Source organism: Bos indicus x Bos taurus, chromosome 17 (genome assembly GCF_003369695.1).
Source record: "Bos indicus x Bos taurus breed Angus x Brahman F1 hybrid chromosome 17, Bos_hybrid_MaternalHap_v2.0, whole genome shotgun sequence".
In the NCBI taxonomy this organism is placed as follows: domain Eukaryota; kingdom Metazoa; phylum Chordata; class Mammalia; order Artiodactyla; family Bovidae; genus Bos; species Bos indicus x Bos taurus.
This window is the reverse complement of record NC_040092.1, coordinates 9,454,193-9,470,003: the sequence shown is the minus strand read 5'-3', so window position 1 is coordinate 9,470,003 and position 15,811 is coordinate 9,454,193. Positions and strand designations below refer to the sequence as shown.

At 47.1% G+C, this 15,811-nt stretch overlaps 1 protein-coding gene across 14 annotated transcripts in view; it reads left to right on the top strand.

Annotated features, from left to right (window-relative positions):
* GIT2 (GIT ArfGAP 2) overlaps positions 1-14,947 on the top strand; it is a 42,690-nt gene extending 27,743 nt beyond the window's left edge. For 8 of the 14 annotated variants that reach the window (XM_027566538.1, XM_027566539.1, XM_027566546.1 and 5 more), the window contains 6 exons: positions 1,939-2,187; positions 3,806-3,895; positions 8,027-8,109; positions 8,712-8,900; positions 11,178-11,241; positions 11,739-14,947. In XM_027566538.1, the coding sequence (XP_027422339.1) occupies positions 1,939-2,187; positions 3,806-3,895; positions 8,027-8,109; positions 8,712-8,900; positions 11,178-11,241; positions 11,739-11,951 (888 nt within the window). In that variant the 3' untranslated portion in view covers positions 11,952-14,947. Of the gene's footprint in view, positions 1-552; positions 1,902-1,938; positions 2,188-3,805; positions 3,896-8,026; positions 8,110-8,711; positions 8,901-11,177; positions 11,242-11,738 lie in introns of those variants that run through there. The other 6 variants (XM_027566541.1, XM_027566549.1, XM_027566542.1 and 3 more) reach the window with 2 other exon arrangements.
* Positions 14,948-15,811: the final 864 nt, after the last annotated feature.

Below are 15,811 nucleotides of genomic sequence, written 5' to 3'. Positions count from 1 at the left end.
AAGTGTGAAGATAAAGTTTCAGATTTCAAGACCTTGTCTAAAATCTTCTAGGAGGTTTCCACATAGATAAGCACATGACCAGATCCCCCCGTCCTTCACTGAGGGCCGTGTGTCAGTTATGTTCCTCACTGTCTGGCCCTCGACCATTTATTTCACTTTAGAACATGGGTTCCCTAGTAAGTAGTTTTGACAGGCACGTTATGCCTGTCTGTCTCCTGGAATGTAGCACTTTTCAGTAGGTGCTTATTACTTTGCAGCCATTCTGTCCTTGGAAAGGGAGTTGCAGATACAAGTTATGGCCTGAAGCATAGGTGTAGAAGCATCCTCTCATTTCTCAAGGGTCATGCTTCGAGAAAATAGAAAACAAGGGTATTTCTGTGGCAAAGTCAGTAAGTCAGACTTTCACAGGCGTTTGGCACTACTGATATAAAGTATATGGAACTCGTTTATTCAGTGAAGAAACATTGATTTTATTTCAAATTCAGGTAAAGTTTTTTAATACAGTAGTCAACAAAGTAGCATGATTTGTGTCTGATCTTTCACATTTAACAGTTGCTTGGAAAAGATGCTAATTAATGAAGAGGAGCAGCCACTATTGGTGTATTTGTCACAGAGCGGTGCTTTCTAAATAGAAATTGAAAGTAACTCCTAACACTGAATGGGTTGGCTATTGGAAAAAAGTAATGATCTTCTGGTGCAGACACAGTTGCTTGTGGACTTGAGCCTTGGCCCCGGTGGGGAGTTTGGTCAGATTTTTGCTCTCTCTCAAGGAGTAGACAGCTGAACTCATACCACACCCAGCTTATAAAATGCCCTGGAGGATGGAGGAGCACCAGAGGGGAAGGACGTTGTACAGCCTGGACTCAGTTACTTGTGTCTAACATGCCAGATGGCTAAAGAGGAACCCAATTCCTTGCCGATCCCTGTAACTCTAATTCATCCAGCACCATGAAGCAGCCTGCATGTGAGCAATGGGAAGAGCATTCAGGGCCTCCAGGTGCCAGCCTCTAACTAAAATGGGGTGGTGCCAGGCAGCTTAGCGTGTTTAAAGCTGACACCATCACGGTCGCATTTCTGGGTGACAGAGCCAAAGGAGAGCGAGGCCAGGTCTTCCGGCCCTGGCTGAAAGATGACTGATCACCAGAGGGCGGCGCGCGCCAGTGGAGCGTTCAGATGAAGATGTTGATAGTTCAGTAGGCCTCCGGTTCTCTTCATGATATGTTTATAGAGCAAATTTACCATGATCCGGTTCCCTCTCTTTAAGGAAAAAAAAAATACTCAGTTGTTTGGAATTTCAAAGAATATATTATATAATAAAAACTTGTTGATCTTAATTTTTCCTGTTGGCTTTTTGGGCAGCAATAGCTCATCTGATTTTTTTTTTTTTTTTTTTCCGTAAACTGGATTTCACTGTCTTTCTTGCTTTGCAAAGAACTCTAAGTTATCTTTGTGCTGCTTCCATGGTGTCTGCTGACATTTTTGGCATTTCTAAATTGCTCAGGGCTCATCTGAAAAGCAGGTTACCAAAGTGATGTCTTAATGATCTCAAGCTCTTGCTTGAAACAGCCTTACCTAAGTGATGTCTTAATGATCTCAAGCTCTTGCTTGAAATAGCCTTAGAAACAGCCTGCCTGCAGACATTTTCCAGGGCCACCATGACCAGTCTTTAAGCCTTGAGATATTTTGCTTTTAAAAAGTCCAAACTGCAACTTTTCCACAGTCAGAATTGATTTCATTTGCTTAAGTGATTAAGTGAGTTGATTGCATTTCACTCATTCTAGAAGAAAGAGTTTGTGTTTGTGGTTGCCTTTGACTTTCAGCTCAGCAAGCTGTTACTGTTGTTATTGTTAAAGCTGGTAGTCGTATGCGTTTACTTGGTGTTTGCTTTTTCTGCTTGCTATAGAAAAACACAGTCCCACTGCCAAACATGTCTTTCAGCTTCAAACACTCCAGAGTGAAAATTCGAACCTCAGGAAACAGGCCACAACCAATATATATCAGGTGCAAACTGGTTCTGAGTACACAGACACTTCCAACCACTCTTCCTTAAAGCGACGTCCGTCTGCCCGGGGCAGTAGGCCCATGTCCATGTACGAGACAGGATCGGGTCAGAAACCCTATCTCCCAATGGGAGAAGTGAACCATCCCGAAGAGAGCAGGACGAGACTCCAGCCTTTCCCGGCGCACGTAAGTAACACCACCAGCGCTTCCACTCTTTACTCTCTGTCCAGCCTGACCCCTGCCTTCCCTCTTCTCAGCTTGCAGATCCCCAGTCTCCGCTTTGCCAAATTGGGCTACGAGAACCGTCCTTGTGTTTGCTGTATTAGGATGTCGACAGGTGCTTGTGGTGTTCCCACAAGCCGTCAGGGCCCGTGGCCGAAGGTGTCCCAGCAGCTCTGGGGATTCTGGCTCTTGCTCGGCCCCCTCTCCCCCTTTTTCTGCCCCATATCCATAGTATATTTCCCGGGTGGCCACTGTTGGAACTTTTTTGGTTATGAACTTCCTTCCCCATGTCCAAAACCAAAAATGTATAAAGGTTACCACTGGAAGAAAGTACCATCTTCTTCCAGGTAGGCGGGCACATGCCCACTTACGCAGCAGAGCCCTTGGAATTCAGAGTGCCTTCTCCACTTCTCCGAGTGGAGCGGGCGGCGGCTGTGGCCTGGGGGTGCAGGCCTGGTCGGAAGCACGTGGGCCTCGGCAGCCCTGCACCTGTGGTCAGTGTGCCGGCTTAGCTGCTGCCTCCTCCTCCTCCCTTGTGGGGAAAAAGTGTTGTTTTTTCATTTCATGAGAACGAGATGTAAAAACTCCTGTATCAACTTTACCTGTTTTATGTTCCAAAGATGGTATTCTGTAACAGGCTGCTAACACTCTTGCTTTTCCCATGGAAGAAGTATTGTGTTGTGAGGTTTTCAAATTTTATATCTTTTGGATTAATTTATTTTAAAAACCTATGTTTTGACAAAATGTTGTCTGCATTTTGAACCTACATGATTTTATTTTTTCAGAGAGTAATACTTTCTTTTTGAACGTCAGTTGCTCTTCAGTCCACTTTTATAGGAATTTCCAAAAAAGTTCTCAGAGTCAATAGTAAAGAATATGGCCTTGGAAATTATACCCTATTCAATTTTGTCAAGGTTTAGTGTGATAAAATTACAGTGTTGTTATATTGTAATTGGGAATCTGCTGCTTCAGCTTTTAAAGTTGTTTGGGCTAAACATTCTAAAACAATTGATTCAACACATTTGGTGTAATGGGAATGCCATTGAACTAAGAATCTTATTTTTGTATAACTGAGAACAAAATTTAGGAAAAGCCACTTTGTTCATTTTCACAGTGTACTTTTTGATTTTAAAAACATTTAAAATGTAAAAATGTCTTATTTTAAAAGTTCCATATCTGTACTGTATCTGATACACATAAACCAACTTTAAATCATTTGTATAGATTTTCATTTCATATCATCTGTCCTGATTAAAAAGCAAATACTTGTTTAAGACTATTAAAAAAAAAAAAAAAGAAACCATTGGCACAATTGACAGATTATGCTAGGTACTGTCTTTTCCCTCATGGAAAAGTAGCCTTACAGATTCCAAGTAATTTCCGAGAGGCATTTATTTCACTGAGGGATTAAACATCTCTGGGGATCTGTCGTTGGCTAGCGTGGGCGTTTCAGCACTGATCCCACGTAGTGAGTTGCTCCTTAGGAGTCTTTTAACTGGGAACCCAGGTGAAGCCAGGGTGGGTGGTGGGGTTTCATGCTTGTTTTGTGTTTTCCCGAGTGTGTCTCTTTTTCCCCTTCCAGATCGGGAGGAGTGCGTTTGTGACCTCCTCTTCATCTCTGCCTTCCTTCCCCTCAACACTGTCCTGGTCGAGGGACGAGAGCACCCGAAGGGTTAAGTACACTGAATGGTCTGCTCTCTGGAGGAGGGGCCTTGCTCCTGGGCGCTTGGTGCTTCTCCTGGCCCTCCCTCCTCCACTAACCACCTTCTGTCCTGCATGAGGCCTCGCACGCACACCCGCACTCATGTCTGCGGGAGAGGGCCTCCCTCTAGCTCACTCCACATCGCTCAGTCTCACGTGACATTTAACACAGTCCACAGTTCGCCCTGTAACGTTGATTCTGAACGTTCTGTCTTTTTAAATAATCAGAAAATTAGCTGGCTGCTGGTTAAACATAATATGGCAAATCTGTGCAATTTTGTTGAGAGTGTTATTAGGACTAACAGAAACGCTGAGTCACCGTGTTTCTTTTTTTTTTTTTTTCAACGTCTTGACGTGTTATGTCAGCACCTGACTTGACAGACCCAGGTTTAGCAGTCCCTGCATTCCACATCCGGATTGGAGGTGTAGGTAGCTGTTAGTACAAAGCTGTTCACTCTTAGTTGGTCAAGTCCAACTTGCCAATGTATAATTTACATTTCCAGTAACAGCATGTGATTCAGGTAAGCTCCCTTTAGAGTAGCCAGGCAGCAAGTATTTATTAAGCACTTCATCCACACCCTGCCTTTCAGAAAGTCAATTAAAGAGTCCTAGGAAGTTAGGTGACACCCCTGCTCCCAAAGGCCCTGTCAGTTTAAAAAATGCCTTGATGCATGAAGAGTACATGACAGCAAACTGGGAAAGTCATGGAAGAGCACAGGCTTTGAAAACCTGTGTTCAGGTCCTGGCTCGCGCGCCTTTTACTGGAAGGATGGTGTCCCTAAAGTGAAAGGAGGGAGGGAGGCTGTGGGTGAGGGACCACCTTTACAGACCAGGGGGGATTTGCACAGGCCTTTGTCTATTCCCTCCGCGTTTGGCTGGAACTACGGAGAGTCTTCTTTCCCACTCAGGAGGGATTTCCCAGTGCCTCACAGCTCATTGTGGCCCTTCAGGGGCTCTTTTCTGCATGTTTGAGGTAACCTATTGAAAAGAAGCCTCTTGGCGTGTGTATGCTGCTATCCTCTGAGCAGTTCTGAGGTCGAACTGCACTGGTTTTACTAGAGTATTTCACTTAAGGAATTTCCTGGTGGCTGAGTGCTAAAGACTCTACCTGCAATGTAGGAGACCCAGGTTCCATCCCGGGGCAGCTAAAGAGAAATGATATCTTTCTTGAAATGTTGCTAAGAGTCAGGTAAACCTTTTTGTCCGCTGTGAAAGTTTGTGTTTTTTTTTTTAATTTTTGGTAGTTTTGAGAATTATTGCCAGGACTGCTTGCTGAGACAGTGATTTATACACGTCATTTACACTGGTGATCCCAGCTGCTCCTGACAGCTGCGTCATGAGTTTAGGTTTTTATTGGCACATCTGTATTCAGAGAAAGCTACCACTCTCTTAAATAAACTGAACCAGCACCAACTATAAGGTAACTTTTCTATTAACAGCTTTAAGAGAGCAGCACTTTTAACTAATAGACCTGAGTTCTGCATGTTGACAGTAATCTCCTTAAAATTAACACTGATTAATTTGAAAGCCCGAAATATGCTTTTGTTGACAACAATGAAGGATTTAATGTAAGTAACCGATTTCCTGGGTGGTTATTGCTGTACATTGTTATCTGTATTCAAGAAGCATTTCCTGAGTACTTTAATCAGATAGATGAGTCATTACTCTTGTAACATGCTTCAATTAAACTTGGTACTTTTGATCATGGGTGATACATTTGATTTGTAATTGTCAAATTTACATCAAGGAAGGCAAAAAGATCCATTGTAAATAGATGGGATTTTTCTGGGCTTAATTCTGTTTTCTAGCTTTTTCACTGGAACTACTCTGGACAAATTTCTCAGAATCCTTATTTAAATGCAAGTGTTTCACATTCTATTTTATGCTCTATATATGTGTACACACACGGAAGCACACAGTCATCTTTGTGTGTATGTATATATAAAAACTAAAGGAAAAGGAATTTAAAGATTATTCAAACATGCACTGTGAAAGGTAAGAGGAGTTTGTTTGTTTTTTGGTTTTGTTTTGTCTTGGTTTTGTTTTGTTTTTTTGAAATATCTCTGGAAGAGCCTGGTTTCACTGTTCCCTTCCTGGGATATAGTGCCTGCTTTGGTCTTTCATCTAGACAGCCAGTAGCCACTAACTCACTGATTGGCTCATGAAGCCAGATCAGAGGCAGCAAGTGAAGCAGCGCTGCTTGCTGGTAGGAGATCGAAACAGCGGGATCTTGAATGTTGTAGTTTTTACAGAACTTAGCTCTGCGGACTGTCTGTGCAGCTGCCAGCCAACACTTTCAATCACTTGCCAGATGAACTCAAGCACAGACTCTTTAGAAGCCCATCGCAAGTGTCTTGTGTTAAGTGGCTGGAACCAAATAGAGCATCTAAGGGAGACGCGAAAGACCTCAGCGCACACACAGAAAGAGCGTTCTACCTGGGAGAGATCAGAGAGAGGCTAGCAGGCAACACATATTCTGGTAGAGAAGGAAATAAACCATTTCTGGATCCACTGTTTACCAGTTACTAAAAATTTTTTCTTAATTAAAAAAACTTTTTTTGGCCTTACCCATAGCTTGTGAGGTCATAATTCCCCAACCAGGGAACAAACCCAGGCCCTGGGCAGTGAAAGCACCAAGTCCTAATAGTATTCTGCTTCTAGAATAGGGGCTGCCTGCCTGCCTGCTCACATAGGCCTTCAGAAGGCCAAGCAGCATGATCAGTAAGGACCAAATAATTAAACTTTAGGGAGGCTTTCTTAACTGACTTAGTCTAAGGGAACCATTCTTATGAGTGAAGCTACAGGGACTCCATGTGTTTAAAACAGGGCTCTGAATTTACACATGAAGAAATTCTGAATTTGCAGCTATCTCTTACTACAGCTGCAATAAAATTCCTTAGTCACATGTTTTGATTCACTTGGATTAAATTCAGGGTATAGAACTAGAAATAGCTCATGTTTGTCGTTTGCAATTGGTAATCAACCTAGGTTTTAAATCGGCTTCCACAGATTTCTATTCAAATGAAGAAATTCTCAAGCACTGTGGATAAATAATGAGAGGAAATCCTCTGTATTAAATACTCCAGAACTAACACAGTTCCCTTCAAAGGAATGTGGTCCCCTCTAAATGTAGTACTCCCCCACCCCACCCTGAAGGCCCTGTACTTAGTGGTGCTGCCATTGCTCAAAACAGTTCAAGGGTTCCTGCATCCCTTTTATTTTACGCTGTATCTTTATGTTTTAAGGGATAGATGTTTGGGGAGACTGATGAAAATGTTTGGAAACCAGTTGTCACACCGGCTTGATCCATTTTGGCCCACAAACAACGTGTGGCAATGAATGAGTGATGTCTGGCTTCCTCTTGTGGCTCACAGAAGCCGTCTCTAAGGGTGGTTCTTGGAGGGCCAGATTGAGAGCAGTGGTGGATCTCAGAACCCCGAGCTGGGGCATCGCAGGCAGCAGGAGACGGAGGCTCCAGGTTTTGGTCCAGGTTTTCTGCTGACTTTTTGGCCTTAGGGGTGACCCCCGGCTCTTTTGGCCCTTCCTTTTCCCATCTGGTATTAGACCAGCTAATCTGCAAGCAGCTCCCAGCACTGACAATCCGATCTATGATATGGCATGTTTGCTTCTTAAATGGGTCTCTTTATATTATGGTTAAACTCCATACTTCTTAGCTAAACGTGAGTGTTGCCTTGCGTGTCTCTGTTAATTTGTATCAGGGATCTGGGTGCAGAGCAGCTAAGGAGTGAAGATGAAGATGGGGTAGAATAGGAAAGAAAGCATTTCTGGATCCACTGTTAATCAGTTACTAAAAAATTTTTTTTTAATTAAAACTTTTTTTTTTGGCCTTGAACATAGCTTGTGGGGTCATAATTCCCCAACCAGGGATCAAACCCAGGCTCTGGGCAGTGAAAACACCAAGTCCTAACCACTGAACCACCAGGGAATTCCCTGTTACTAAATTTTTAATAGAGCATTGGCCCCTGTCCCAGATGAAGTCTAGGGCATGAAGGCCATGTGGCCTGACAGGTAAGGATTCCTGGGAGGGCACTCAGGAAGTATCTGGTGCTCTCAGCTAATAGGATCACGTTTCCTCTTGTAGGCATCCCGGCTGGAGAAGCAGAATAGCACACCTGAGAGTGACTACGACAACACTCCCAACGACAGGGACCTGGATGACATGGGGTACTTGTGCAGGAAGAAGGCCTCGGGGCTGGGCTCTTTAACCAGAAACCTAACAGCTTGGTCACGCCCTTTACCACCTCCACCTGCTTCTCTGTTCTCAGACCCTTAAGGTCCTCAGATACCGAGACATAAGTTCACAGTTCACACCTTTTCTCATCTCACCTGATTGTCCCAGGGGCCCTTTTTCCTTTTACCAGCCGGTTAGACTCATCTCTGAGTCTGTATTATGCTTAAAGTCAGTCCTTCACTTCAAGTCAACGTTAGGTTATACCCTGCATCTCTGTCCCAAGAATTGCCTTGATTCAAATGACTTGATAACCACACACGCTCCCCATTCTGTTTGCTCCCTCCCTTTCCCCATCATTAGCCTTCCTATGAGGGCCATCCCATTCAGCCTCATGGTAGAATGAAGCCGCCTCCTCGTGAGCAGTGGCTGCTGCTGCTCAACGAGCCTTACCCCGAGTCTCCTGCCAGACAGGATAAAGGAAACCACAGTAGCAGCCCGCTCGTGCCTCCAGCAGATGCACACGCCGCGGCTCCTAGAAGCAGAGAGACCGCCCATCAGCACCTGTCACGTTTAACCACTTCTTTAACGCTCACAGGTCAAGCAGGAAAGGAAGGCAGAGGAGCTCGGTGTGGCAGAGTGACAGCTCAGGCCCAGACACGGCAGAGCCCCATGTGGCCCCTAGCCCCATCCTCCCCAGCACCGAAGACGTCATCCGGAAGACAGAGCAGATCACCAAAAACATACAGGAGCTCCTAAGGGCAGCCCAAGAAAATAAACATGACAGGTAAGGGGGCTTGAGAATCCCGCCTGGCGCTCTGGGAGAGATGCTGCCGCTCTGGTTACAGACGGGACTGGGTTTTAACACGCTGACATCAGAAGGTCAGAAATTTCAGGTTTACTTAAGACATTTAAAAACAAATATGTAAATTTGGGGTTTTTTTGTTTGTTTTCTACGGTACTTTTTTTTCTTTTTAAAAAATTTATTTTTAATTTAAGGATAATTGCTTTACAATATCGGTTTCCTTTCTGCCACACATCAACATGAATTAGCTTTAGATGTATATGTCTCCTCCTTCTTGAACCTTCCTCCCACCTCCCACTCTTTACCATCCCTCCAGGGGGTCATAGAGCCCCCGTTTGAGTTCCCTGAGTCCTACAGCAAATTTCCACTGGCTATCTGTTTTATATATGGTAGTGTATATGCTTCCATGCTACTCTCTCCATTCGTCTCACCTGTTTTATATGGTATTTTTAATCTTTCATTTTCTCACGAAATGCTCAGAATAAAACTGCATCTAGAGATAGAATTACAGCATCTTTGGGGTGGTGACATTCCTAGTTCTTGAGGTGAAAGAAGCTGCCTCAAAACTGGCAACAGATTCTCCCGGCCGCTCTGCCTAGCTGGGGAGGAGTGTGTGCCATAGATTTCCTGAAATGAACCTGATTTCTTACCCAGCTCCCTCACATGTGCATGTGCACGTCTAGGAAGCAAGTGGTTTACAAATAAAAGTGGGTCTAATCATCACCCCAAATCATTCTCTGCTCCTGAAAGAAAAACCTGCTCAGTCTGGGCAGAACGGCATCCCGCAGAGTTCTTTGCAGCTGCAGAGAAGGGCCCGGCCCCTGTTATCACCCGCCCCTCTCCTCTTGGGTAGGTTATTAGCAGTTGAGAGTTGACCCTAGTTTCAGGTGGTGGCCGGCCTGCTCCAGACACATTTAACATCATCCCACTGAATTTGTGAAAGCAGCAGAATTTGATCAAAATCCAGGAAAACCTCATTTTTTTCAGTAGGTCAGCAAAATTTGGCCTTCCCAGGTGGCCCAGTGGTAAAGAATCCAGATGTGAGTTCGATCCCTGGGTTGGGAAGATCCCCTGGAGGAGGAAATGGCAGCCCACTCCAGTGTTCTTGCCTGGTGAATCCCATGGACGGAGGAGCCTGGCGGGCTTACAGTCCATAGGGTCGCAAGAGTCAGAAGCAACTCAGCGACTAACCGACAGCAAAGTTTAGTGCTTCCGTGAAGAAGTTCTCTTTATGCCTTTGCACAAACAGAAGTTGTTTGAGGAGCACAGCACTGCCCTCCTTTTTCCTCTGTGCTCCCTTCCACAGAAAGATGGGCCGGTGTCTCTTGCAGTCTCCGTGTCCCTGGCAGCGTCACGTTCACCTCCCCATTTTCCACCCTTTTCGTTTTGCTGTACAGCTCAGACTTCTCCCAATGGCGTCATTTCCCCCTCACCAGGAGGGGAGCGGGCAGTGTTTATTACCAGAGCAGAATTAGTCTTCATGGGTGGATGGCTGGAGGAGCCTCAGAGAAAAAGAGGAACCTACATGATTTCTCAGCCTCCTTCCATGACAATCATATAACTGTTCATCTCTCCTTCCCCGGGACATCCTGTTCGTCACATGCCCCTCCTGCCTCACACGCTATAGATGTGCAGTACCTCTGCTCAGCACCGCGGCCTGGACAGCAGGCGCCTTTATTCCCTTATTACATGAAGCAAAACGTTTCCCACCTTCCCATGTATGGTCTGTTAGGGTCCCTCGATAACATGGTAAACCCCTCCCCTGGCGCTCTCCCACTGCCGAGCAACACGCTTCACTTCCCATCTCACCCAGCTCGGAAGTGCCCCGCTCGTATTGCAAATGACCAAAAAAACATGCTTACGTTATGTTTCTTTCTTTGATGGTTGTCAAGAATATAAATGTGTGTCCTGGGGCTGTTTCCTGGCTTCAAAGATCGCAATATGGTGCTTGGTACAATCTGGGAAGTTTTTTTTTTTTTTTTTAAGATGTACAAATCCATTCAGTGTATGTTGTGATCTCAGTGTTCTGTGGTTCCACCAGGCTGTTATGTACGTCGCCTGCATTCATACCTGGAGGCTGGTTTTATATAATGGAATCAACTTTGAAGGATGGGGGCCCCGGCTTTATCCCCGAGTGCCTTGTGTTGGTGTGGGATCCACAGCAGGCTGGCTGTGGCCTCAGCCCCTTTATTACGGGAGTGTTCTCTGTCTCTGAATTATTTTTGCTGTCTTTGAATAACCTTTTCAATATTCTTGCAGTTATATTCCCTGCTCAGAGAGGATACATGTGGCTGTTACAGAAATGGCAGCGTTATTCCCCAAAGTAAGTCACTCCCTGCTAACTTGGTTTGGATTCTTTTCAATGAGCTCCAAGAAATTTCTTGATGACCTTTACATTATATTCATCTTTTTTTGTAGCACAGAGAGTTTTAAATATGCAAACAGCCATATAGAGCTATTGGTTTGGGTTTAATAAGACAAGAATGTATGAGCCAAATGCTGCAAGGCAAAGCATTAATAGAAAAAAAAACTTTATCTGGAATATTTCACCTGTGTAAATAATTTTTCGAATGCTGCTTCAGAATAGCACTAGTAAATGCATACTGCTAAATATACTGCGTGCACTCTGAACTTTGAGTCAGAGCCCCCAGAATCCCCTACACTGCGGGTTGCCAAACTTGTGGTCTTTCACACATCCCCAGTAAAAACATGCAGGACACAACTGCGGAATAGTTTGAGTTGTCTTCCGAGGAATGCTAGTCCCTGTTCTCGGAGGTGTCCGCCCTGCAGTCCATGGCGAACGCCTGTTTTTCTGTTTAGAAACCCAAGTCCGACATGGTGAGGACCTCCCTCCGCTTACTGACGTCCAGTGCCTACCGACTGCAGTCAGAATGCAAGAAGACCCTCCCGGGGGACCCGGGCCCGCCCACGGACATCCAGCTGGTCACGCAGCAGGTCATCCAGTGTGCCTACGACATCGCCAAGGCCGCCAAGCAGCTGGTCACCATCACCACCAAAGAGAACAACAACTGAACGGCAGGGCTGGCCCTTCTGTTTTCTAAGCTTTTCCAAGTCCGGTTTCCACTTTAGACATGGAACTCTTGCGATTTTTGCAGACACAAACATTTAATGAAAGTTTAAAACTTTTTAAAAAGAAAACTCAGTATTATTTTTGCATGTTTTCTAACAAATTTTCAACTATTAATTTAACCCACTTGCCTTATTTTGTGCCTGTCTGCCAGTTTACCTTCTGACGTTCTGTTGTGCTGTCCGTGACCGTCGAGTTAACGATCATAGACACCCGAAAGCAGAGCTTTGTTGTTTAAAGTTTGTTAGACCTTCTCCATCCCTTCAGACTCCTTGCCTGTGGCTAAAACTATAAGTGAGGTTCTTAGTGAAACATTCTCTGGAGAGAGTTGTCTGATCCCTGTCAAGCATTGTGCAATAAGCAAGTTTTCCAGGCTCTACTGCAGAACCTCTTTAAGTTTGGGGTATCTCCAAGCAGGCGTGTAGAGAAAGGACTTTGCCGCTTTCTAAAACTAGCGTAGCAGTCTCTCTCGGGAGGGAACAATGAAGTGCTCTGTTTACCCGTCCTGCCACACTCGGTGTTCTCTCAGCTAATTTTTCTGTCTTGTCTTCTGTCCGTTTCTGTTTTACTGTCACCCCTAAGTCCGCATAGCGATAAGCACTCGCCCTCCGTGTCCTGTGTGCCTTGGCCACGTTGTCACGCACAGGCTGAGGACCCCCAGCCCCACGAGCCATAGCTAATTTCGTCCCACCCTTCAGATAGCACTGCCGTAAACTGTGACGAGAGAAATGGCCTACTCCCCTCACTCCTTTAGCCGCTTAAAGCCTTCTCACACGACCAGCCCCGCACGTCTCACCACCTTTAAGGACTTCAGGTAAGGTAAGATGCGTACAGTCACCGGGATTCGCTTCTCCTCTGGCGCCTCCTCGCTGGTACTTCAGCATCAGACATCACATTTCAGGAATTCCCTGCAGAGCGCTCTAGGTGACCGTGCGCTATCCCAAGGCTACAAAAGCCTGCAGGTGTAAGGTCTGGGATGCCCTGAGGTTGCCTTCTAAGAAGAGCTGGGTCGTTCTGGAAGCTTAAAGTGTATTCCTTCCTGCTCGTGGCCACTGTTTTGTGTGGGCGTGGCTCAGACCCTGACCTCAACCAGCGGGGCCAGGCAGTAGTGACAATGAATGAAGCGAGCCAGGTGCCAGGGAGGGACAGCAAGGAGCCCACGGCATGTCAGTGGGGACAGCAGCTGCCCAGCTCCACTCAGGCTGCCGTGTAAATAAAACGGGCCTGGAGCTGCTGAAGCTTTTGACTTGTCAGAAGACCTCAGATGTTTCTGTGCCATCTCTCCATCTGTAATCGTCGGTGACTCGTCTAAACGTGTTCACAGCACGCGTGTGGGCATGCTGCGGCCTGGAGGCTGCTGGTTCCCGGCTCTGCTGTGGATTGCGAGGCCTGGCTTCCCTGGCCTCCCGGGGTTTAGCCTCTGAGCCTTATCACCTTTTGTGGGGCTGCCGCACCCTCTGTTAAAGTTGCTGTTGGTCCTTGTTTCGCCATCTGTTCTGTCCCGTAGCGCTCGTTCACACACATGGAAAAGTCAAAATCATCACAGTTGCCCCAAAACATGCTCGGTAAGCCTGTATTTTCACAGAACTGTTTGAATCACAAACACCTTTGTAGCCTGACTGAATGCTGTCAGAAGGAGTACGGTGATGGTATTTGGTTACTAAGTCACTGTGCTGGGTGCTTTCGCCGGCTTTTGCTCTGCTGAGTAGTGCGGGGAAAGGGTCCACGTCTCCAAGATTTGTCTGCACAAACCTAAGTGCCACGCTCTTGTCAGATGCTGAGGGGCGTCTTCTCAAAGGAGGTCTTCTACCTCCACTTCAGGCACCGTCTGAGAACCATCTCTGCACGCTGCACGGACAGGCTGTCCCTCTTCTTCCTGGCGAGCACCTGCTCTTCTTCCCGGCCAACACAGGCTCCTTGGGCAAGGCCCAGCGCAGCCTTGGGTCGGTGCCCTTGGCCGCCTCTGTCGGGAGGACAGCCTTCTGGATGATGAGTTGCTGCAGTGGGTAAAGCAGCGTCTTCACGGGCACACTCAGGACGTGGAGTGGGGGATGTCATTTTGTGCCCCTGGAGAAAGTCAAGGAACATGGGGACCAGCAAAGCATGCCCAGCCGTGAGCACACCACAGGAGTTCGCCCTGCTGACCCACAGTGCCAGCACTTGGGAAGGGATGCTCCCAGGTGGAGTGACACCCAGCGACAGGAGGGCTGAGGGGGACCCTTCTCCTCCAGCCCGCTGCGTGTTTCCTTGAGGCCAGGGTCGGAGACCCACAGGGCCTGTGGACATTCTCACCTCGTCTCAGCAGCCGTTCACCACCTTTTGCACAGGGGTTCCCGGGCCTTACACTGACGTCTGAGCTCTGTCATGTCATCCTCTTCCCCTTGATTCTCAAATCCCTGCCCCCTCAGATGCCCTAAGGAGCTGGGAGGACACAGGTAGGAAAGCGACCGGGAGGCAGCTCCACCTGAGCGCCTCCCGCTGAAGTCCTCCTCTGCTTCGGAACACAAATAGTTCTTATTTGCCAAAGAACAACGACTCGGACCCAAAGACTAAACACAGCATTTCACGGATGGGAACTGGAAACGCACAACTCAGGAGCTGTCCTCCGACTCCCCCAGCGATTTCAGCTGCAGAACCCGAGCGAGCCCAGCTCGGGTCTTTCCCCCACAGCCGCCCTGAGCTCCCCATGCAGAGGGTCTTCCTTCTTTCCTTGTCCTGGTTGAAGGTCACCTTGATTTTCCAAAAGAAAATGCTGCATAGGAAAAATGAAATGCCTTTTATCCCAGTGTCTTCTATCCATGTCACCCATGATTCTGTACTTATTTTTCCTGTTCGTTGTACATTTGTATCCCTGTAATTATTGTTCAACCCTGTAAGCGTTGTAAAATCGTTTTGGAATTTGTGCCTGCTAGTTATGCAATAAACAGGCTATGTAAGTGTCCTTGGGGTACCGTGTCTGCCATCAATTAGCTGATGTTTCCAGATACTCGGTCAAAGTTCTGAGGAAGTTGTCCCCATGGAAACCCGTCTTCCGTGGGAGGCAGTACTGCAGGTGCTTCCACCCTGGGAGCTCTGTCGATGGCCTTGTCCTCCTCTGTTCTCAGCAGACAGCTTTCTTACAAGAGGTACTGCATCATGGGGTCATTTCCAGGTATCTGATAGTGAGGCCTTTACTCCTCACGTTAGATTTTTAAAATTCAGCGAAAGCCAGCCAAGCACAGGTGCCGTCACCTCTCCTGAGTGAGTAACCGGGGCACAGTCTTCTTTTGCCAAGAAGTTGTGTCTTACCCTTGAGCCCCAGGTGCCAGGACTCCCGCAGCGTCTATGAAATAACCGACTGAAAGGACTGTCCACTGGCTCCCAAGCACCATGGGCAGTGCTCTGCCAGCCATGGGGCTACACAGAGGCCACTGGCCTCACCACAGGGACAGGTCGGGGGCCATCTGCGGGTGACGCGCCGAGAGGCTGTCCAGGAGCTGTCTCCGTGGCCAGAGCCATGGAGATGGCACGGACTCCACAGCTTTCTGGGGTCATGTGGCAGCTCACCACACAGCAGCTCCCTGGCGGAGGGGGCGCTGCGGACAAGGGGAGGTCTGGGGAAGCTGGGCTTCATCCTCCCGCCCCCGCTCCTAGGCCCTTACTCACAAGCAGTTTTCCTGACCACACTCCCCAGAATTCTCAGCCCATCTCCCACCCCAGTGCAGCTGCTCCCCGAAACTCCTCTTCCCCCCTCACCCCTTCCCACACCTTCCCTTCTTGGGATTCGTCTTCCCCCTTCTGTCTGTCCCCTCTCAGGCCTCTCTCT